At 43.9% G+C, this 24,675-nt stretch overlaps 1 protein-coding gene across 1 annotated transcript in view; it reads left to right on the plus strand.

The window, feature by feature from the left end:
- FGD5 (FYVE, RhoGEF and PH domain containing 5) overlaps nucleotides 1-24,675 on the plus strand; it is a 223,075-nt gene that overhangs the window by 100,980 nt on the left and 97,420 nt on the right. The window contains exons 4-5 of the mRNA XM_084832489.1: nucleotides 18,609-18,667; nucleotides 18,791-18,821. Of these exons, the coding sequence (XP_084688615.1) occupies nucleotides 18,609-18,667; nucleotides 18,791-18,821 (90 nt within the window). The remainder of the gene's footprint in view (nucleotides 1-18,608; nucleotides 18,668-18,790; nucleotides 18,822-24,675) is intronic.

Below are 24,675 nucleotides of genomic sequence, written 5' to 3' on the forward strand. Positions count from 1 at the left end.
ATTTGGAGGTTCTTTCTAAAATTTATCCAAAGACACAAGTCCTAATTTTGATTGCAGGGGTGAATAATTTTCTTCTCCATTCTTTTTGTAAGATTAACCTTTTTGGTTCCCAGTGAATGATAATGTGTCCCATCATTTAATCTCTTTGTGTTCCCTTATACATATGTCGGGCCTATAAAACCAGAAAGGGAAGTAGAACAGTGTGGTCTAAAGTATTCAGCTATTTCAAAAGTGTAAGCAACTTCACTAGTGTGTAAGAAATGCAGCCAACCCTACTACAGGGGAGAGGCTGTAGCTCAGTGGTAGAGCACATCCTTTCGATGATGAAGGTCCTATGTTCAAATCCCTGGTACCTTCAGGAAATGGTCATGTACCAGGTGATGGGAATGTCCTTTGCCTGAGATCCTGGAGAGGTGCTGGCAGCCATATTAGACAGTACTCACCTCAGTGCCAGCTCCAGGTTTCTGAGAACTCTGGGGCAAGGCAATGTCAATGAGCCCCCACCCTCAGTAAATGTATCTTCTCACTGCCATTGTCACCAGCTGCTATTGTTCCTCATCCTCTTTCTCATGATTGCCACCACTTGCTTGCTTGACAGGCAAAGATGGAAAAAACCAATAACAAAAATGGGATGGCACTGCTAACAGGGAAAAAAAAGAGAAGGAGGAATGCCAGATGCTGAAATAACATTTATTTCTAGGTCCAATGTGTTTCAGAATTTCTTCCTCGGGGCACATTTTCAACAATGATCCAGTAGTGCATGGGACACTCCAGTGAGTCCTGAGTGTCCCTTGCGTTGGTGGACCATTGTTGAAAACATGCACCAGAGGAAGGAATTCCGAAATGTGTTAGGCTCACAAATAAATAATCTTTCAGGATCTGCAGTTCCTCACGCTTTTGGGGGGGGACAGGCAGAGAGCCAGTGAGCAAGTAGGCAGTGGCATCTTCTGCTCCTCCTATTCACCTCCACCACCTGGGCCAGAGTAAGAGGGTGGCGGAAAAGCAGGTTGCAGTGGTGAAGAGGAGGAATAACTCTAGGGGGATCTTGGCAGTGGGCCCCTGCTAGGGCTTTGACAGCGGCCCAGACTAGTCTAGATGGACAAACAATCTGAACTGTATGCTCCTATCAAGTCAGCAAGCAGCTAAAAATAATAGTCACCTCAGACATTGTTACCTGGAAATAGACTGTCATGAAGGAAAACAGGAAGCTGCGTCATGAGTGAGCTAAGGCTCCCTCTCCCAAGAACGATAGAATGATGTAATCAATAAAAGTGCATGCACCAAAACCATAAATGTGTTAGTAGCTCATGAAATAAGAGGCACTTGCAAAGCATTAGCCATCTCCTGAAACACATTTGGTCTTGCAAATGCTGCACATCAGACACGAGCCTGCATTTCCTCATTATTCATCCTGTTGCTCAGCCCTTTGGCAGGCAGGGTACAATATCAATAAGATACGTATATTTCACAAATAGTGGCAAGTTGCTATTTTAGCCATGCTGTCTGTGCCTTTTCCTGTCTTATCTGTTTGGTGCCACCTGAGCATACAAAGATGAAGACAAAGGAAGGGAAAAACAGCCATGAGAAGAATGTCATGAGAGAGCTTTGTAGATTTCCTCAGTACTAGTGGTTGCTGTCATGTAATCTCTACACTTCTTGGTCTGATGCTGGCATTCCTACCTTACTAAGCACAGACAGATTGTTTTTCTCATGTGGCATTTGTTTCAGTTAACAGCTTTAAGTACCCTTTAGGTCTTTTACACTTAAAGTGCTTCTGATCCTAACTAAATACAAACAGGACTTAGATTAGGAGGGGGACAAGAGGGCAGATTTGTTCACAGGCACAGTGTAAAGGTGCTCACACATAGGGAACGGGGAATATTTGTAACTCTTAATTCTACAGTATCTCTATCTCTGTAGAAGCTCTACAGAGAGCTCCGGCTATTGGGCGGTATAGAAATGAAATAAATACATACATACATACAGGTTCACAGGAATTCTGTTATGCACTTAGGCCTCCTCCATGTGAGGGGGAATCTTTCTTGGGCCAAGATCCCCTCTCAGATAGACTAGCTTCACATGGCCAATAAGTGTGTGGCTGGCAGCAGATGGTGGGGCTAGTGATTACAGCCCTGTAACCCCCTGATGCATCCTTTTAACCCAACAATCACTCAGTGTGGGTCTTAAGAGTGCTGTTCCATTTGGGTGTTCTGTGCCCCTTTATGGTGCTTCATTTATCTGTGTCATTCTGTCCTATTAAATCAAGGGGCTGACACAGACCCCTCATAAAATTCAGTAAGATGCTAATTTGAATTCTCCAGTGTCATTTCAGCTGCCCTCTTTAAATGTGGACAAAGACACTTTACTTGGTGAAAAGGGCATCTTTATCCACTGCATCATGACATACCACAGTTTAAGTACAGTTACTGCTGCTGACTCATTGGGTGCTATGTTGCACGCCTAACAGCTTGTTAATTGTCTTAAACATGTTTTGGTTTGGTGTTGGTTAACATTAGTTTTCACTACAGAAAAGTCCAGCATTATTGTTAGATACTGCACTTTGCACACTGAAGAGTCCAACAGTCAAATTCTACCTGATTTGGTAAACTAATAAAATGAGTTTAGATTAGAAGCACCATAATGGGCTCCATCACATGAGTGGAGAATTCCACATCAATGCTGGTTCTTTCCCCATTCAGTATCATCACAGGACTGGTTCATTCTCTTTAGATGGCTGTCCCTGTTGCATTATTTTTCATTTCTTTCCTTCCAACGGGGGTGGTGATGCTGCTCGGGGTGTAGCAATAATTCCTCCCTGGTTCCTGCCCCTTTCCCTCCCCTTGCACGTTACTGGTGGATGGCGACTGACACACTCTAAATCTGCAACCCTCAGCACATGTACTTGTGAGTAGGCCCCATTGAACTTAATGGGGTGTTCTGAATCAATAGAGGATGTTGATTCTGAGCTTGGTGGGGTGGGGGATCAGATCTGTCTCCCTTCATTGCAGGGAGGCATTCTACCCTCTTATCCCTCTAATCAAGAAATGTGCTCAAGCATTTACATGGCAGACATGTGGTTTGACAGCAATGCACTTCTTGGGCGCTGTCTGGTGCTGCTTTTGCCGAGTGGGTGGCGTGCTGTGCTGCAACCAGGATTTGGGTGGTTTGGCAGCAGGGTCGCCTTGAAGCAAAGGGGAAAATCACCGGTGGGGGGAGGCTCAGATCTGTCCTTCCTCAGCAAGACTTGAACGGAGGCAGGAGTCGCCCTCAAACCCTGTGCCCTCCCCTCCTTGCAAGGAAGGGAGAGAGCACAAGCCCTCACGCCTGTCAAATGTGCTCAGTCTCCTTCCATGCAACCCTGCTCAGGATCTCCCAAGTGCGACACGCCCTGCAGTCCCACAACCCATTCCCCATGCCTTCATCATCCAGACCACGCCCCCAACAACTGAAAACAAATGTCCACAGCTGGTTTCTTCTGCTATTGGAGAATTTCACTGGGGGAAATGGCTCTCCTGTTCCATGGGCTGAAAAAAATACCACATTTTTTGCGTTTGGGGAAAACACAAGATAGGCTGGGGGAAATGGCAGGAGACACCCTTCAGGGTAACGGCGTCATCCAAAGAGCCCCGAAACGTCTGTGGCAGCCATCTTAATAGCAGAATAAAAGCTCCATGTGAAGAAGCCCAAAGATTCCATGTTCAACAAAGAACAGTGTAGTAGCCTGTTTTTAGAATGGGCATCTATTCAGACATATTGTCAGGTAAAAAGTCTAGCTTGCTGTTCAAGAAAAGGCAGGTGAAGAAGCCTAAGGGTGCAATCCTATGCATTTTTAGTCAGAAAAAAGTCCTACAACTTCCAGCATGCCCCAGGACTTCTTTCTGTCTAAACATGCATAGGATTGCACCTTAAGCAACATAAACAGAACTTGTCAAATCATGAGTTAAAGTGAAAAGGGTTAACCCTCCATCAACCGAAAAAAAATACTGAATCAATTTGGTTTTCATGTCAAATGTATCCTAAGAAAGCCATAAGAATAGAACACTGGGCGTATTGAGCATGACTCCACTGGTAAGTTAAAAAAAAAGCCTTTATTGAGAACTTTCGTTCTTCAGTAAACCAAATAGTTGCAAAATCAACTTGGTATGTGGTATCAATAATACTCCACAATGTAAAATACATAACACTGACAAGAATGGTGTGTGGGGACCAATTGACTCCACAATTTTTTAAACATGAAACAACATATTGTGCCATTAACATACATAGGCTTGAATCCAATGGTGCTCTTTTGCCAGCAGAACAGAAACCACTGGTGGAAGGAATTTCCCATCTTCCCTACAGCCCCTTGCACACCCCCACATCTGCTCTAGAGGGTTGGGGAACCCTCTGGAGCAGATTTGGGGTGTGTGCAAGGGGCTACAGGGGGAGGAGAGGATGGGGAAATCCCACTGAATTCTCACGATATTGGATTTAAGCTATATAAAGGAAATATAACACTTATACTAATGTAAGTGTTATAAAACTTATGTAACAGTACATAATCAGGAGCTGCAAATTATAAGAACAACAAAATTCATAGAATTTGCAGCTTTAGCACATGCTATATGAGAAGCCTAGGCACAATTATCACATTTCACAAGTGCATGAGTTGGAAAGAGAAAACAGTCACATGAAAGGGTCCTATCAGTTCTGAGACAACCTCTTTCGATGTCCCAGCCTGAGACAAAACAGCAAATGCCCCCTCTCCCACCTAAAATTATGCACAGTACCCAAGGCTGGCCATATTATTTTGGCACATAATGCAGCAAATGCAACAAGTGTCTCTTTCTTACAGTGATAATACAGCAACTAACAGTTTGCTGCCCTTTCATAACACCCACGTTCAGGTGAAGCAGCCATCTCACTCTGCCTAACGGTAGTGCCAACCCAGAGCAAGAAATATATTGTTGTTGTATTTGCATTTCTATACTACCCAATAGCTAGAGCTCTCTGGGTGGTTTACAAAATACTAAATTTTTAAAATACAATATAAAACACAATATTCAGAACTGTTTACATGCAACAAATTTAAAACACTCAACAATAAAAATCCCAGGACCAGTTATAACCTTATCATATGCTGTCAAAGGCATGGGAGTACAGGAAAGTTTTAACCTGGCACCAAAACAATGACACTGTTGGCGCCAGGAGAGTTTTCCACAATGGGGGGGGGGGGGCACCAGTGAGAAAGCCCTCTCACTTGTCGCCATCTTCTGAACCTCCCTTAGAGGAGGTATCTGGAGGAGGGCTTCAGATGACAATCATAGTGTGCAGGTAGGGTCACACCAGGAGAGGTGTTCCATCAGGTATTTCGGTCTCAAACCGTGTAAGGCTTTATAGGTCTAAACCAGTACTTTGAATTCTGCTCAGAAACATGTAGGCAGCCAGTGCAAACGATCCAGAATTGGTATTATATGTTCAGACTTTCTGGTTCCTGCATTAAATCTTGCTGCCTCATTTTGCACAAGTTGCAGCTTCCAAACCGTCTTAAAGGGCAGCGCCACGTAGAGCACATTGCAGTAATCTAACTTGGAGGTTTTCAGAGCATAGACTACTGAGGCCATGTTATCCCTGTCAAGATAGGGTCATAGCTTAGTTACTGACCGAAGCTGGTAGAAGGCACTCCGTGCCACTGAGGCCATTTGCTGTATGAGATCTAGACATGTGTTTTTTATGACAGTGCTTCTTTTGCTGTGATCATTTCCCCAGCACTCAAACAATATTTTTTTAAGGAGGCAGGCAGGCAGCTCGGAATGGCCCCGTGCCTAGCGCTTGGAAGAGGAGTGTGGAGGGGCAAAAATGGGCGTTCCGGGGGGCATTCCGGGGTGGGGAAGGCGGAAATGCTGGTACGTCATTAATGCTGTCGTTCCAGCAGCAGCTTCCTCCACTCTGCCTTCCCGCAGCTAGACAGCTGAAATCAACTGTCTAGCTGCAAATGCAGAGCGGCTGAAGCATGGAGGGGTTGATCCCCTCTGCAATTCTTCTGCCCTGCATTGGTAGGCGGTTGCCTCTGAGTTCGGAGGCGGCCACCTATCCCCATAGGATTGTGCCCTTACAGAGATAATACTGTTTTTCTCCAGGTGGTATGTAAAGTTGTGATTCTTAATGAGGTGTGAAATATGATCATACAATTGTCATACACATCTATTATACATGTAGAGCCCAAATATATGTTACAACATGAATCCCGCTATCCTTAGGGAGCATTAATTGTTGTTCAGTTGTTAAGTCGTGTCCAACTCTTCGTGACCCCATGGACCATAGCACGCCAGGCCTTCCTGTCCTGCGCTCTCTCCCGGAGCGTGCTCAAGTTCATATTCATTGCATCGGTGATGCTATCTAGCCATCTCATCCTCTGCCGTCCCCTTCTCCTTTTGCCTTCAGTCTTTCCCAGCATCAGGGTCTTTTCCAGGGAGTTTTCTCTTCGCATTAGGTGGCCAAAATATTGGAGCTTCAGCTTCAGTATCTGTCCTTCGAATGAGCAGTCAGGGTTGATTTCATTTAGGACTGACTGATTTGACCTCCTTGCAGTCCAGGGGACTCGTAAGAGTCTTCTCCAGCACCACAGTTCGAAAGCATCAATTCTTCGGTGCTCAGCCTTCCTTATAGTCCGGCTCTCACAGCCATACATTACTACTGGGAAAACCATAGCTTTGATTAGACGGACCTTTGTCGGCAAGGTGATGTCTCTGCTTCTTACTATGCTCTCTAGGTTTGCCATAGCTTTCCTCCCCAGGAGCAAGCGTCTTTTAATTTCATGGCTACAGTCACCGTCTGCGGTGATCTTGGAGCCCAAGAAAACAAAATCTGTCCCTGCTTCCATTTCTTCCCCTTCTATATGCCAGGAAGTGATGGGGCCAGATGCCATGATCTTCGTTTTTTTAATGTTGAGTTTCAAACCAGCTTTTGCCCTCTCCTCTTTCACCCTCAACAAGAGGCTCTTTAGATCCTCTTTGCTTTCCGCCATTAGGGTGGTATTGTCTGCGTATCTGAGGTTGTTGATAATTCTCCTGGCAATCTTAATTCCAACCTGTGATTCATCCAACCCGGCGTTTCTCATGATGTACTCTGCATATAAGCAGGGCGACAATACGCAGCCTTGTCGTAGTCCTTTCCCAATTTTGAACCAATCGGTTGTTCCATGTCCGGTTCTTACTGTTGCTTCTTGACCCTCGTACAGGTTTCTCAGGAGACAGGTAAGGTGGTCTGGTACTCCCATCTCTTTAAGAATTTGCCACAGTTTGTTGTGATCCACACAATCAAAGGCTTTAGCATAGTCAATGAAGCAGAAATAGACATTTTTCTGGAATTCTCTTGCTTTCTCCATGATCCAGCGAAGGTTGGCAATTTGATCTCTAGTTCCTCTGCCTCTTCGAAACCCAGCTTGTACTTCTGGTAGTTCTCGGTTCACATACTACTGAAGCCTAGCTTGGAGGATTTTGAGCATCACCTTGTTGGTATGTGAAATGAACGCAATTGTACGGTAGTTTGAACACTCTTTGGCATTGCCTTTCTTTGGAATTGGAATGTAAACTGACCTTTTCCAGTCTTGTGGCCACTGTTGAATGTTCCAAATTTGTTGGCATATTGAGTGCAGCACTTTAACAGCATCATCTTTTAGGATTTTAAATAGCTCAGCTGGAATACTGTCATCTCCGCTAGCTTTGTTGTTAGTAATGCTTCTTAAGGCCCACTTGACTTCATTCTCTAGGATGTCCGGCTCAAGTTCAGTGACCACACTCTCATGGCTATCAGGGACATTAAGATCTTTCCTGTATAGTTCTTCTGTGTATTCTTTCCACCTCTTCTTCATTTCATCTGCTTCTGTTAGGTCTCTGCCTTCTTTGTCCTTTATCATTCCCGTCTTTGCACAAAACGTTCCCTTGAGATCTCCGATTTTCTTGAAAAGATCCCTAGTCTTTCCCATTCTGTTGTTTTCCTCGATTTTTTTTTTTTGCCTTGTTCATTTGAGAAGGCCTTCTTGTCTCTCCTTGCTATTCTCTGGAATTCTGCATTCAGTTGGATATATCTTCCCCTTTCTCCCTTGCTTTTCGCTTCCCTTCTTTCCTCAGCTACTTGTAAAGCCTCATCAGACAGCCACTTGGCTTTCTTGCATTTCTTTTTCTTTGGGATGGATTTCGTTGCTGCCTCCTGAACAATGTTATGGACCTCCGTCCATAGTTCCTCAGGCACTCTGTCTCTCAGGTCTAATCCCTTAAATCTATTCGTCACCTCCCCTGTATAAGGGATATGATTTAGGTCATACCTGAATGGTTTAATGGCTTTCCCTATGTTCTTCAATTTAAGCCGAAATTTTGCAAGAAGCAGCTCATGATCTGAGCCACAGTCAGCTCCAGGTCTTGTTTTGACTGACTGTATAGAGCTTCTCCATCTTTGGCTGCAAAGGACATAATCAATCTGATTTCGATATTGACCATCTGGTGATGTCCATGTGTAGAGTTGCCTCTTGTGCTGTTGGAAAAGAGTGTTCGCTATGATCAGTGTGTTCTCTTGGCAATACTCTATTAGCCTTTGTCCTGCTTCATTTTGTACACCAAGGCCATGCTTGCCTGTTATCCTGGGTATTTCTTGACTTCGTACTTTGGCATTCCAATCCCCTATGATGAAAAGGACATCTTTTTTTGGTGTTAGTTCTAGAAGGTATTGTAGGTCTTCATAGAACTGATCAACCTCAGCTTCTTCGGCCTTAGTGGTTGGGGCATAGACTTGAATTACTGTGATGTTGAATGGTTTGCCATGGATTCATACTGAGATCATTCTATCGTTTTTAAGATTGTACCCCAGTACTGCTTTTCCCACCCTTTTGTTGACTATGAGTGCTACTCCATTTCTTCTAAGGGATTCTTGCCCACAATAGTAGATATGATGGTCACCTGAATTAAATTCGCCCATGCCTGTCCATTTTAGTTCGCTGATTCCCAAGATGTCGATGTTCAATCTTGCCGTCTCATGTTTGACCACCTCCAGCTTACCTTGATTCATTGATCTGACATTCCAGGTTCCTAAACAAAATTGTTCTTTACAGCATCGAATTTTCTTTTCACCACCAGACACATCCACAGCTGAGTGTCCTTTCGGGTTTGGCCCAGCCGCTTCACTCTTTCTGGCGCTACTTGGAAATACCCTCTGCTCTTCCCCAGTAGTATATTGGACACCTTCCGACCTGAGGGGCTCATCTTCCGGCGTCATCTCTTTTAGCCTTGTGATACGTTCCATGGGGTTTTCTTGGCAAGAATCCTGGAGTGGGTTGCCATTTCCTTCTCCAGTGGACCACATTTTGTCAGAACTCTCTGCCATGACCTGTCCGTCTTGGGTGGCCCTGCACGGCATAGCTTATGGCTTCACTGAGTTACGCAAGCCCCTTCGCCACAACAAGGCAGTGATCCATGAAGGGGAGTATTAATACTATGATGTAAAGGTTTTGATGGGTTTTAATTTGTAGAATTCTTTTTTAGTTGGTTTTAGGTGTGTGTATTTTTTCTCTATGTGCCTCTGGTTTTACGTTCTATAGTGTTATTTCTCACAGATATAAGCAGCCAGGTCTGGATGTTACAATTACTTTTTTTTGCAGGGCTGGAGACTGAGTTAGTTCTGGAGTAATTTGATAGCTTTTGTGTCTGTGTGACACCTTCCATGGTTTGTTGCGGTCAGGTGTTGCTTGGACTAAAATCACTTTTTTTAGCAGCTTTGTTGGTGCCAATGAGGGGCTCAGTGCTGGTTACCCAGGCTTTGAGAAACCTGTGTTTTCTGGCATTGAAGACTAGTGCCCAAGGATATACAGATCAGTAGATTGTCAGTTTGCAACTTAAAAAAATTATTATGTTGAACATCAGCTTTGCAACTTTCATTACTTTTTGAACCAGTCGATTTTTTTGTTTAATGTATTTAACAGTGCTTGTGATTTCACCAATGATGAGTAAAAATTTCTCACACACCCATAGCAGTACAATTTTCTGAACCTTTAACAAGTTTTGAAAACATTCTCTTTTTGGCTGAGTACAACATCCCTTTCTCCTCTTCCTTGTTAACAAAAGAAACTTTTTCTAAAAATGTGACTAGCTTAAGGAAGGCTACCCACCTCCTCTGAGCTGTCTTCACCATCCACTAATATGAAACAATCATTCTAGCAGCAAATTCCAGAGGCGGGGGGGGGGGGGAGATCTTATTTCCTCACTTCAAGCTCCCTCTCTGATCTTTGAAATTGATCAAGGGAGGGGTGTATTAGCAGTTTTACTTTTCACTTCAGGTGCAACAATATTTGTGGGCAGTGAGTGCCACTGCCTCCCAAAGCCCCACATTTTGAGCATTTTCCTTTTTAAACAAACATATTTTTTTCCCAGTGCAAAAATTAACATCCCCTCTGATCTTTAAAAACGAATGTCACTGCTGCTATCCCTTGCAGTGAAACTACCTCCCTGTCCATTACGTGAGGGTGGGATAAATTGTATGAATGGCATTGGACAAGGCTAGTGATAAAAGTATTTTTTTTAATCATCTGGAAGGGCCCTCAGATTCTGAGGAAGATGAAGCTATTAAAAGCAACGGGGGCTTGACTAGGCAAGGAGCCAGAACTTTTTGTCAGATCCGTTGCTTCCTTCACCAAAGTTCAGACTTAACAGCAGGGACTGGAGCCTCTGCTGCTACTGGGAAACAGGAGTCTGGGAAGGAAGCATACAAAGTACTCACACACTGGCTGGCTAAGGAATCACTAAAATGAAGTGGCAGCTCTTCATATTTTAAGCGCCGCTTGGGGTTCGGTGTAAGGAACCTGATAGTTGAAGGATCTGCACTCCTTACATCTCTCTGTTCCCAGAAGTCTGTCTCCGGACACTGTCGTCAATCCCAGAGTTCATTTCCTGGTTAAACAAACAGCAATTAAACAACACAAGACGGGGCAACGCCTAGCGAGAGACACAGTCTCAAAAATTCGCCCTAGACAGGCCATGTGACACCAGGGGTCCCAGTGTTTTGACTTTTGCCTCAAGACAAATTAATCATGAATAGAATTACCGACTGTGACAAACTGTATACAAGAAGGGAGAGTGAGTCTTGGTCAGTGGTGAAATATGTGCTGCCCCTTGGCAGATCTGAGCCAAGCCCATCAATAGAGGACGTGCAGAGTGGCCAGTGTTGTTGCCTCTTGCATTTCGTGCTCTTTTGGCACCACGCCTTATGAACTTCCTTCTGCTTTTACATGTACATGTATGTTCTCTCTCTCTCCCTCTCTCTCTCCCTCTCTCCCTTCCTCCCTCCCCCCCCCCCGTTGAGTTATGTCACACTCATTTCAGTGGGTCTACTCTAAGTGGATATAGTGTGTGTGCACGTTCTAGTTTATGAAGGCCTATACTACAGTGACATTTTGGGCTTTTTAAGGTGTCACTGGACTCTATTTATTTCCTATTTAATGTGTGATTGCTTGCTGTTTGGATGGCATTGCCACTGTTCTATTATCTACGGTCATGGGAAATAATATTATGTCTTGTAACAGATAACAAAACCAAGGAATGCGATGGCTAATCAAAACCACATTTTCATGATGCAGCCCTTTACTCATATCTGTGTTATGATAAATGTCAAAAACATAGAGAATGCTGACATTTAACAGTAATTCTTCCGATTTTAAAAGGTCAACTCCCCTTATTTTCCAGCACCCTGTCCCTGTTCCCATTTTGTCCCGATTTTTGCCTTTTATAGATGCCTTTAAAATGTTTTTAGTGTGAGTTGCTAGCACTGGTATTCTTTAGGGTTCTACCACCTGCCCAGGCTCTTTAGAAGCTAAATCTCTGAGTGGGGGAATGGCTGCATCTTGACTTCAGTGCACATCCATATAAATGCATGTGCATGAACAGGCATACCCTGCCATTTCACACACACTTGCTGCTGCTGAGGAATATTTTGAACTGTTGATAACCTATTTTAGGACAGTTACATTTTTTGCATACAGACCACAGAGAGCTGAGCAGAGCTTTCAGCCATGTGTAATAGTGGGGGTGAGAGGAGACCAGTGATCCTTGGTATGAGAATTGGGATGTTACCATCAAATAGGAAAGCCAACCAAATGTCTACATTTCATCCTCACTTCTATCATTTCATAATCAAATACCATAATAAAAGACAGCATTTTCCATGGGCGGTTTGGAATTGTCTAAAACAAGACTCACACCACAATCCACACATAGAATCATAGAATAGTAGGGTTGGGAGGGGCCTACAAGGCCATCGAGTCCCACCCCCTGCTCAATGCAGGAATCCAAGTCAGAGCATCCCTGACAGATGGCTGTCCAGCCTCGTCTTGAACGCCTCCAGTTTGGGAGAGCCCACCACCTCCCTAGGTCATTGGTTCCATTGTCGTATAGCTCTAACAGTCAGGACATTTTTCCTGATGTTCAGCCGGAATCTGGCTTCCTGTAACTTGAGGCCATTATTCCGTGTCCTGCACATGGAATAATGATTGAGAAGAGATCCTGGCCTTCTTCTCTGTGACAACCTTTCAAGTACTTGAAGAGTGCTATCATATCTCCCCTCAGTCTTCTCTTCTCAAGGCTAAACATGCCCAGTTCTTTCAGTCTCTCCTCATAGGGCTTTGTTTCCAGTCCCTTGATCCTCTTTGTTGCCCTCCTCTGAACCCTCTCCAGTTTGTCTGCATCCTTCTTAAAGTGTGGTGCCCAGAACTGAACACAGTACTCCAGGTGAGGCCTAACCAGTGCTGAGTAGAGGGGAACTAGTACTGCCTGGGATTTGGAAGCTATGCTTCTATTAATGCAGCCCAAAAGAGCCTTTGCCTTTTTTGCAGCCACATCACATTGTTGGCTCATATTCAGCTTGTGATCGACAACAATTCCAAGATCCTTCTCGCTTGTAGTGCTGTTGAGCCACATCTTGTAACTGTGCCTTTGGTTTCTTTTTCCTAGGTGCAGAACTTGGCGTTTATCCCTATTAAATGTCATTCTGTTGTTTTCTGCCCAGCGCTCCAGTCTATCCAGATCACTTTGAATTTTGTTTCTGTCTTCCAGAGTATTAGCTATCCCTCCCAATTTTGTGTCATCTGCAAATTTGATCAGCATTCCCTGCACCTCCTCCTCCAAGTCATTCATAAAAATGTTGAAGAGCACTGGGCCCAGGACTGAGCCCTGCGGTACCCCACTTGTTACCTCTCCCCAGTTTGAGAAGGTCCCATTGAGAAGCACTCTCTGAGTCCGATTCTGTAGCCAACTGTGGATCCACCAGATGGTTGTTTCATCTAGCCCACTTTGTGCTAGTTTGCTCATCAGGATATCATGGGGCACTTCGTTGAAAGCTTTGCTGAAGTCGAGGTATATTATGTCTACAGCATTCCCATGGTCCACAAGGGAGGTGGCCTGATCAAAACATGAGATCAGATTCGTCTGGCAGGACTTGTTCTTGACAAATCCATGTTGGCTTCGAGTAATCACTGCATTGTTTTCAAGGTGCTTCCAGATGGATTGCTTTATCATCTGCTCCAGAATTTTCCCAGGGATTGATGTCAGACTGACTGGTCTGTAATTCCCAGTTTCCTCCTTTTTACACTTTTTGAAGATAGGGACAACATTAGCCCTCCTCCAGTCATCTGGCACTTCCCCCGTCCTCCATGATTTCTCAAAGAGAATAGACAGCGGTTCTGAGAGTTCTTCTGCCAGTTCCTTTATTACTCTAGGATGCAGTTCATCTGGCCCTGGAGATCTGAACTCATTCAAAGTCATTAGGTGTTCCTTGACCATATGCCTATCAATCTCAAGCTGCAATCCTGCCCCTTCAGCCTATACTTCGCCTTTGCCAGGGGGGTCATAGAACCTCTTTTGGGAGAAGACTGAGCCAAAGTAGGAATTGAGCACCTCTGCCTTTTCTTTGTCATCTGTTATCATTTTGCCATCCTTATTTAATAGCTGAAAACCATTTCTTTCCTCTGCCTTTTAATATACATGTAGCTGAAGAAAGCCTTTTTGTTGTTTTTAGTATCCCTCGCTAACCTCAGCTTGTTCTCAGCTTTAGCCTTCCTGACGCCATCCCTGCAATTCTGTGCTACCTGCTTGTAGTCTTCCTTTGTTACTTGACCTTCTTTCCACTTCCTATATGTGTCCTTTTTTTGTTTTCAGGTCATCTCTAAGCTTTCTGTGAAGCCACATTGGCTTCTTCTGTTGTCTTCCACCTTTTCTTCTTGTTGGAATTGTTTGTAATTGTGCCTTTAGAATTTCCTTTTTTTAAAGCTTCCACCCACCTTGGACTCCTTTTCTCGTTAGAGTCGCTTGCCATGGGACCTTACTGATAATTGTTCTGAGTTTATTAAAATCAGCTTTCCTAAAATCCAGGGTACGCGTTTGACTACACTCGCCTTTTGCTTCCCTGAGAATCAAGAACTGAAGTACAACATGGTCGCTTTCCCCCAGAGTTCCCGTAACTGCTGCTTTATCCACTAAGTCATCTCTGTTGGTTAGGATCAAGTCAAGGATAGCCAATCCTCTAGTTCCCTCTTCTACTTTCTGTAGGAGGAAGTTATCCGCCACACAAGTCAGGAATTTCCTGGAGGGGCCATGTTTTGCAGAATTTGTCTCCCAACAAATATCGGGGAAATTGAAGTCCCCCATTACTACTACATCATGCTTCCTTGAAACATTGGCTATTTGCTTTTCAAATTTTCATCCTTGTCTTCTCCTTGATTGGGTGGCCAGTAGTAGACTCCGACCACCAGGTTCCTTTTATTTTTTGCTCCATTTATTTTGATCCAGATGCGCTTGATGGGGCTACCAAGCTCATCCTCCTGTATTTCTGTGCAGAGATATGTATTTTACACATACAGTGCAACCCCACCTCCCTTTCTGTTCCTCCTGTTCTTTTTGAACAAGTTACATCCTTCAATTGCTGTATTCCAGTCATGAGAGTCATCCCACCATGTCTCAGTTATACCTATCAAGTCATAATTTCCCTCTTCTATTAAGAGTTCAAGTTCGTTCTGTTTGTTTCCCATACTCTGGGCATTAGTATATAGACATCGAAGACCATGTGCTTCATGGTCTGGCTTTCTTCCTACATGTGTCTGAAGACCATTATTGGGTGCTATTAGAGCTGTTCTCTTCATTGCAGTGCATGAGCCTTCGTCCATTGTTACCCCCAACTTTACATCTCCCTTCCCCGTAGGATTCAATTTAAAGCCCTCCTGATGAAGTTCTTCATGCTGTGGCCAAACACATTCTTCCCAGCCTTTGTGAGGTGCAACCTGTCCCTTGCCAACAGCCCATCTTCCAGGAAGTATAGCCCGTGGTCCCAGAATCCAAATCTCTCTTGTCGGCACCAGCTTCGTCGTAGCCAGTCATTCACCCGGAGTATTTTTCGTTCCCTTTCTGTCCCTCTTCTGACTACTGGAAGGATGGATGAGAAAACTATCTGGGCCCCAAAGTTCTTGAGTGTCCTGCCCAAAGCTCAAAGTCTGATGTGATTTCTTCATAGCTCCGCTTGGCGGTATCATTTGTTCCCAGACGGATGAGAAGAAAGGGATACCTGTAAGTGGGCTTTATGAGTGCAGGCAACCTTTCAGTCACGTCTCTAATCCGTCCTCCCGGGAGACAACATACCTGGCGAGTCCACGGGTCTTCGCAACATACTTGCATCTCGATCCCATGCAGCAAGGAGTCTCCCACTACTACCACTCTTCTCTTCTTCTTGTTGTAGGCCTGGGTTTCATCGCCTCTGTTTGACTGACCTTCAGCCTCTTGCTCACTCTCATGTAGGTTTGCCTGTGATTCTTCCTCTGCAGGCTGTCCTCCAGTCTCATTCTAAAGTACCTGGAATCGGTTTCACAGCTCCACTGCTTCCACTGGTGCAGAGTGGCGTCTAGTTCTTCTTCTCCTAACTGTCACCCTTTTCCAAGGAGTATCCTCTTCTCCATTTTTCCTCACCTCAGCATTTCCCACCTCTGCCTCAGTTTGCTGTTGCTCTTCAAGCTTCTGGTCTTCCCTTTGCTGCTGTAGTTCCCCCATTCTGTCCAAGAACGCTTCGTGTTCTCTTATTCCCCGGAGGGTCGACAGTTGCTGCTCCAGTCCACTTACTTTTTCTTCCAGCAGCGTGATCAACTTGCACTTGTTGCAGGTGTAGGCCATGTTCTCAGGCAAGAAAACAAACATTGCACACACCTTGCAGGTCACCACCACTGGAGAGTCTTGTTCTTCCATAGCCTCTTTTCCCTTTTTGTGTCTAGCTTTGTGATTGTTCTAGACTAGCCTGTGCTTGCTCCTCTACTCACTAGAGGTTAAAAGCAGAGTCCCACTGGTGTGGAAGTGTGTGTTACAAGAAGTTTGTTAAAAAAGAAAAAAAAATGAAAAAATGTTAGGGGCCTCCCCCTTGACCTCCCCTGCTGAACTCCCCTGGCCAACTCCTGTCTGCTCCCCCTGTTTGCTCACTCTGGTCGCTCGCTCTCTAGGAGCTTGCTTGCTTGCTTCTGTAGTCCCTGGACCAGCTGGAGCAGCTTGCTCTGCTCTGCTCTGCTCAGCTGGGAGGCAGGAAACAGACTGAAGCTTCCCGCCCACTCAGCTGCTGGGAGTACTCAGGCCACACACACCCAATCCAGTTGGCGCTCTCAGAAGCACCTGGTGAGCTCACAGCCACTCAGAAGGCTAAAGGGCAGCCCCCTGGGCTTCCTGCAGCCCACTTACCTCTTAGCCTCTGTCTCCTTTGTCTCCTTTGTCTCTTCTACCACTGCAGCTCCCCTGGCCAATTCCTGTTTGCTCCCCCTGTTCGCTCGCTCTGGTCGCTCGCTCTCTGGGAGCTTGCTTGCTTGCTTCTGTAGTCCCTGGACCAGCTGGAGCAGCTTGCTCTCCTCTGCTCTGCTGTGCTCAGCTGGGAGGCGGGAAACAGACTCATTTGTTTCCTTGTACGTTTCCTTGTACATTTACAAGTAAATTACAAGACCAACCAAAAGTTGTGGTATAGCAAGGGTTGGGTACTGTACATACACTGCAGAAGGCCTTGGAACATCATGCTCTGCCCTAATATCTTAGACTCCACCAAATACCCCACTCACATTTGGGGCCCAGGAGTGCGCATAGACATGTCCACGTTGCATCCAAGCTCAACCCGCCCCCACAGAATTTCTGGGGTCCCACCAAAAGAAATGTTCTGGATACAGATCTGTTTAGAAACAGTGGTAGTTACCTTTTAAAATGTAACATGGCCTTCAGTGGCTGATGATAGATAAATTTAAGGATAATTTATATAGAGTATTATTTCTGCAGTCATCCTCGAGTAGGTCATCCTCTTGGGCATGCTTGTCACATATGAGAAAATATGACCACCTAACCAGCATTTTGCATTACATGGTTGAAAGACTCTGTACATTCTCCTACCTGACAGAGGTTAGAACAGAGCGCATCTGTTATATAGCACAACCGTGACATGATACTGGTTTGTAGGGATATGGTCTAATATTTATTATTAGCCTTCACAGTGCTCCATGCTCTGGTATCTTTCCTTTGGATCACTGTAATGCATTGTTCATGGGGCTGCCTCTGAAGATGGTCTGTAAACTTCAGCTGGTGCAGAATATGGCAGTGAGAGTTCTAACTAGGACCTGGTGTTATGAACACATTATGCCAGTCCTCTCTTGCTTTCACTGGCTTCCATTCCGTTTCCAGGCCCAATCCAAAGTGCCCTATTCAGCTCTACATGGCTTGGGGCCCCTTCCCATATGTACCTGCCTGTGCTCTGAGATCACCACTGGAGGCTCATCTCTCAGTGCCCACTCAATTTGATTTATGGAGGGTGGTAATGAGGGAGAGGGCCTTCTTGGTAGTGGCCCCCCAGCTGTGTAATGCTCTCCCTAGAGAGGCTTGCCTGCCATCCCCATTTTTGTCCCTTTGGCACCAGGCAATGACTTTTTCATTTTTTATCCATTTTAAAAGCAATGAATTTTTAAAGGATTTTATAGATAATTTAATAATCATAAAGATTCTTGGTGTAGTTGTCTCTGCAATTGATGGTGATTGGGCAGTTTTTAGTTCTGAGGTGATTTTAGCTCTTTCTGTGTGTGAAACAATTTGTCTGGGCAGTATTCAATGCAACACGAATGCTAAGATAAATTATGTTGTGCTGGCATAAGGGACCTCTGGAACAACTCTAGTAGTGTTCACTGGTATGATGGGATTCCTCGGAAAACCTGTTGCACCAGCTAATGCCATTGGCGTTGGGCTAGAGGTCCCTTATGCCAGCACAGCATAAGTTTCATTAGCACTTGTGCTGCACTGCATACCACCCTTGGTGTTTAATATTTCTTCTGCTGCTGTTTTTTTTAGGGTTGTTTAGGATTTTATTGCTGAATTCAATTGTACTTTGATTTGTTAGATTTTAATCTGTTTTATATTTGTACATTGCCTAGAGACTTTATTTTATTAGGCTGATGATGATGATGATAATTTGATGTTTCTAGACTACAAGATCCAAACAGTATGCTGACCAAGAGCATTCTCTGCTCCTTCATGGTTTTTTTCATGGAGCTGTGGAACATTTTTGAGCCTTGTTTTGTTTTGTTTTCTTTTGAACAGAAAGAAGGACACTCCAGAGCTCACCTTATTGCCCAGGAACTTGTGTCTTCAGAGAAAGTGTGAGTCCAACAGCCAAAGAATGTGGTTTGCTGTTATCTTGTAAACTGAGTGGCACATTCCACATTGATTCATTCAGCTGTAACTGGCTGGCAATTTAATAAAATGCTGTCTCTTTTTCACAGGTATGTGGAGATGCTCCGGCCGTTACATATGGTAAGTAAATCATTTTAATTGCTGAAACCTAATTGCCCTCTTACTTAGCTATAATTTAGGAGACAGAAAAGGCACTGAAGAGGCTGAGGTGAACTCTATCAGGAGTGGCTTGTTGTGCAGAAATGCTCACTGAGCCGTTGCCAAGAAATCTGTCTAGTGATAAAAGCTATCTTTGTCTGTATGTGCCAGAAATCTGGAGCGAATCATCAGTGGGAATGGGCTGTTGGCCACACAGCTAGCGAGGAGAATTTGTCTAAGGCAGACTTCTCCAACCTGGCACCCTCCAGATGTGTTGGCTGTGAATGCTGGTAGTTGCAGTCCAACATATCTGGAGGCTGCCAGCTAAGGGAAAGTTGGTCTAAGGAGAATAATTTTCTTGAAGGCCCTTCCATGGATAGAGGAGAAAGACATTCAGAGGGTGACTACCACTGATGTGGTGACTGCCACTGATTCAGAGAGATAAGGTGGGAGAGAGTGATGTTATTGAACCGTCTGCTGTATGAATAGTTGATGTCCTTTATAACTTTTGGATGGGAAGAAGGAATATTTCTATAGAGTTGCTTTCTTAGGCATGGGATGACTTCTGCAAATCCCCCTGTCTCAGTGCAAACAGAAATATTTTGTATGGTTGAGTAATCCACTCGACTGACTTCTGACACTATCAACTCCCACTTGGATCCTGGAGCTTTGCAGTTCCACAGGTCTGTTGTGGAGCCAAAAGCATTTATCATTCCTTCATATAAGATATTTTCTCATTTTTTTGCAGCAGTGGGAATAATTTGTGTGCAGAGAAACAAAACAAACAAATTACAAAGTCAAATAGCTCATCGTTAACTGATAAATCAATTAATACACTGATTAAGGCTGCAACCCTAAGCACACTTACTAAGGAGTAAGCCCATTGAGTTCAATGGGACTTACTTCTGAGTAAACATGCTTATGATTGCACTACGTGTAAACCGCACAGAGTTCTCACTGGATATGGTTTTCTGAGGGTGTTCAATGAAGATTGGTGGAGATAAGATTTCCTCCTGACTAAATAAGCATAAGCAATCATTCATTATTAGGAAAATAATTAAAACTACATTGCCTGACACAGTCAGATGGGGATGAACTGTTGCTATTTCTGCTGTGTTTCTCTGTGAGGTCACCCTAAAGTGTCGGTGTTTGGAACAAGAACCTATTGGCTAGGGAGTGGGCTAGTGCTGGGCCCTTGTGTTCTGAACTCCCTCACCCCATTACTTATCAGCTGTTCTGCACAAACAGTTCCTACTGCTTGTGGTGTGAGCCCTTCTGGTGGAAGGTTTGGTGGCTGCACTCCTCCTTCACTTCACTTCTGCCTCATCTAATACATGAGGTTTCCAAGAATCCTTATGTGATATGAGACTGATCGTATGCCATCTCACTCAAAAGGGAGGAAATAAGGGTTGATCGGAAGTTAGTGCATGTCACAGGGAAGTTGGTAGTAGTAGTCTCTTTTATTTTTCTTACCGTTCATGTACTTCTTGCAAACCTCTCACTAATGTTATAAAGGGACACCACTGCTGATAGGTTTCATGCTGTCCCTGATAGGCCTGCCAAACTCACACGTCACCCAGACTACACAGCTAGCCAACTGAGCGGAAAGATCAGGGTGTTCACTGAGTACTTGCAGTGGTGGCTGGTATGTTGCAAATAACCAAGGGAGTTTTAAACTTGGTAGCTCTGCCTCATGGCATAGCCTCTTGCCCCACTCCTACCTTCTACTGAGGCCCAATCATCCTTTACATGATGTGGGTGCAAATGTCAACAAAAAGTAAGCGTAGCTTTCAGAGGAGACGAAAATGTCATTAGACAGTGGCAGACTGTAGGCCTCAGGGTGAAAGTCCATTTCTCCTTTTGCTGAGCTCAGGTGTCAGGCTAAAGGCAGTGAGCAGGTACTATCCACAACAGCTCCACAGTATCCTGGAACGGCAATTCCAACACCGACTTCCAACTTGTCGGAAGCGTCTTAATATGCATCCTGGTTGCATATGATTATTATGCTATCCTCATTCAGTAGCCCCCTTTCTTGTCTGTGAAATTTCCCATTGGATGTGAACAGAAATGTTCCTCCGCTCCCCTGCCTTCAGTCTGTCAGTTGTATCCAGCATTTCTGTTTTATGCCTATTTGCCTAAGCTTAGAAAATGCATTTACAAAGGTTTAGTAACTCTCCTGCAAGGAAGTGTGGATTCCTTTCCAGCTGGAAGAAAACCTAGACCACTGCTAAATCTGCAATAAAAAGAGTGACACCATCCTGTAGAGAATTGCAGCCCACTGGCTAATTATAGGAAAGTTCAGTTTGCACAGCTATTTAACTGCTGTAGTGCTACAGACTTGGCTAGAGAATACAAGTGGATGCAAATGATATGTGTAGCTCTTTATCTAATTTCCAAAATGCTAACATTTCTATGCTTTCCCATAGCCAAATAAGTATTGCTTACTTTTCCTATAGCTAATGCATACTGCAGAAGGTGGCTTTGTGGTGTTGGGTTCTGTTCTGTTTTTTGCTAGTGTCAATATTTTTTTAAATTTCGTATTTATTAACTAAAACCCTGCTCTTTTTTTCATGTGGTAAATTCAAAGCTGCTTATGTAATGAAACATCTTACAATACATAAAAACATGCCCAATGTAGTATTATAAAAATCAAATATCACCAGTAAAACAACATCAGTCATGGACATAACACAATTGTCTTTATTAAAAGACAAAAAGTAAATTAGTTTGTGTTCATGATTATTTAAATACACAGAATGGCCAAGCAGTACCATGGCAGTAGGGAAGGGATATCAGTGATTACTGGACAGAGCTGTTGAGTGGCTTGCTGAGCTCTTGATAGTAGTTACAACTGAGAGGGGAACTTCGAGTCAATCACTAAATAATTTGCAAGATGATCTGTTTCATGTGTACATTCACTGGTATTCCTCTGCTTCCTTGCTTTCACCTGAATGTGTTCAGCTGGTCAGAATTCCTGCCACGTACTCAAAATATTCCTGCAATTATTGCCATAGCTGTTAATAGAGATAGAGATAGATAGATTTATGCTGGATTGACTGTGCTGGCATAAGTGGACTTCCTTATCCACTCTTTCCCAGGTCAATCTCTCCAGCCTCCTGAAAATCCTACACAGAGTATTAAGAGACCCCGCTGAGTGGAGTGAGCAGTGGTGTGGGGGAAGAGGTATCCCCCAGGCAGAGGGACCTTATATGCATATGTATGTATTATATACATATAACACACACACATACTTAATGCTCGGTTGCTATTAAAAGCACAGGAATGGAGCCCTGCTCCCCACCCCCTTGGCTTTTTTCATCTTCTCACGTCAGCCATTTTAGCATGAGTAGTAGTGTCAGGATTAGGCACAATAGTCTGCTTTGTGACCTTGCAACAGGAGAATGGATGTTTCTTGCAGGAAATGTTTGTCCACCCTTGGACAAACTTATTTCTGTTTCATTATCACTATCCTTGCCAATACAGCATTCGGGGGTGGGGGGATGCTATTTTTAAATACTTTGTGTCTTCGCTTACATCTCAATAAAGAGAACAAAAAGCACACCACACCCTGCTGTAGCAGAAGAAAACCCCTCTTATTTTCTTAAAGCCTCAGGAGCACCTTTTTTCTCTCCCTCCCCCTCCCCCTCAGCCAAAGCAGATCACCATCCCATTCAGCATAACAGAATCAGTTTGGCCTTTCAGCAGAGACTTTAATAGTTTGATTGATTGCCAAAATGATGACATTTCCATACACCCACACTGCTATTCAGCTGAAAGAGTGGAAACATTGTGTGAGTTCAAATTTTATATCAGCTGGTGTGGCTCAAAAATAATGAGTGTGATGATAATCTGGAAGTATAGCTTTTATTTATCCAGTTTTGATTGCAGAACACCAACAAATTGTGGGGAAAAGGAACTGGGCAAAATTACCTTTGACAGGAGAACACTAAGGACAAGTTTATACATGCCACATTCATCCTGTTTATTTATTACATTTCTATACTATCCAATAGCCAAAGCTCACTGGGCAGTTAACAAAAGTTAAAACCATAAAATAGAACAATATGATAACACATAATATAAAACTTTTAAATGTTTAAAAATTCTATATAAAACCAAACTAAAAGCCAGCAGCAGTGTAAAGATCTAAAAATACAATAACACATTTAAAATAACAAAAATTGAAGGACTAAAATGCCTGGGGGAATACAAAGATCCTTTACCTGGTGCCAAAAAGATCTCAATGAAGGCACCAGGCGAGCTTCTCTGGGAAGGGCATTCTACAACCAGGAAAGGCCCTCTCCTTAATAGCCACTCACCTCACTAGATTTGGTGGGGGCAGGGCCTCTGAAGACCCTCTTAGAATCTGGGCAGGTATATATTCTATGATGACTGCAGCCTGAAGTCCTCACACATAATCCACCACAGAGCTAACAATGCAGAGAGAACTTGCAGTATCACTAGTGATTAGCAAACCTATCCTAGGTGAATTAGTTATTTCCTTGGGTTATACCGAATTCACCCATATAAGCTTGGATGAGAATTCTCCCTTAAAACAAACTTTGGTTCTGCATAAATGAGCCTTTGCACATCCTAATATGAAAGTGCATCTCGGGAGCTGTAGTTTGGAAATGTGTAGTGCGTCATGATTTCACCACATTATGTACCCCTTTCCTGATTGGTTTTTTTCCTGTGGTTTCTCTCAGGAACAGTATACCCACAAACAGCACATTTACTTGCTGAACAAAGTAAAAGAAAGTACTGTACAAACGACATCCCAGAGTGCAGGACACGGAATAATGGGCTCAAGTTACAGGAAGCCAGATTCCGGCTGAACATCAGGAAAAACTTCCTGACTGTAAGAGCAATACGACCATGGAACCAATGACCTGGGGTGGTGGTGGGCTTTCCCACACTGGAGGCCTTCAAGACGAGGCTGGACAGCCATTTGTCAGGGATGCTTTGACTTGGATTCCTGCATTGAGCAGGGGGTTGGACTCGATGGCCTTGTAGGCCCCTTCCAACCCTACTATTCTATGATTCTATGACAACCCAAGTCCAATGCAACAAGAGTGAGAGTAAGACAATGTGACATCATCACAGTGTATCATAAGCAAGAAAATGGTTAATCATCCAATCAAGTCAGCACATATGCGGAAATAACATTGTTTAGATGCAGACTGCGTGTGGTCAGTAGCTCACAGTCAATCCCGAACTTAATAGCAAATTTGCAAAATGCTGGTCCAGCCTTGTTAAAAAGGTGAGCATTATGAAAGGTAAAGTTTGACTAGCAAGCTGACTAATTACAAAATTCAGTGGCATCAGTATCTATCACTTAATGCCACTTCAAATGAAATGCTTTTCAGTGGATTCAGCTGGCACATTAAACTGTCAAACCCCATCCAACACGGAGTAATTGAGTGCTGGAAAATCAAGTGAGAACAAGTGGTGCAAATGCATATGTGAGCCTGTCCTAGAGACCATTTTTACACGAGACACTAAAAAGTGCCTTTGATGGTCCCGTGTGCTATTTGCACCATACAGGGATGTTATTAAGCTGGGATTGAAGAGGAACAAGCTATTTAATCTAATTTTCACCAATGTTGCTTTTCCATTTCCATTACTGAGCTTAAGTGCCCTGTATAGAAACACCCTCCAAGAGGACACGATAGCAGTTCAGTGCCCCTGAAGAAAGTGGAAAAAATAAAACAAAAAACTCCAATGGGTTTAAATTTTAGCAAAGTAGATTTAAGTTGGATATGGGAATACACTTCCTCATTCTAGAAATGATAACTGCAAAATTTACCTGGTGAAGACTTAATAATTTTTGTCCTGC

Source organism: Heloderma suspectum, chromosome 2 (assembly GCF_057233095.1).
Source record: "Heloderma suspectum isolate Gila_16-S chromosome 2, 16-S_ref, whole genome shotgun sequence".
In the NCBI taxonomy this organism is placed as follows: Eukaryota; Metazoa; Chordata; class Lepidosauria; order Squamata; family Helodermatidae; genus Heloderma; species Heloderma suspectum.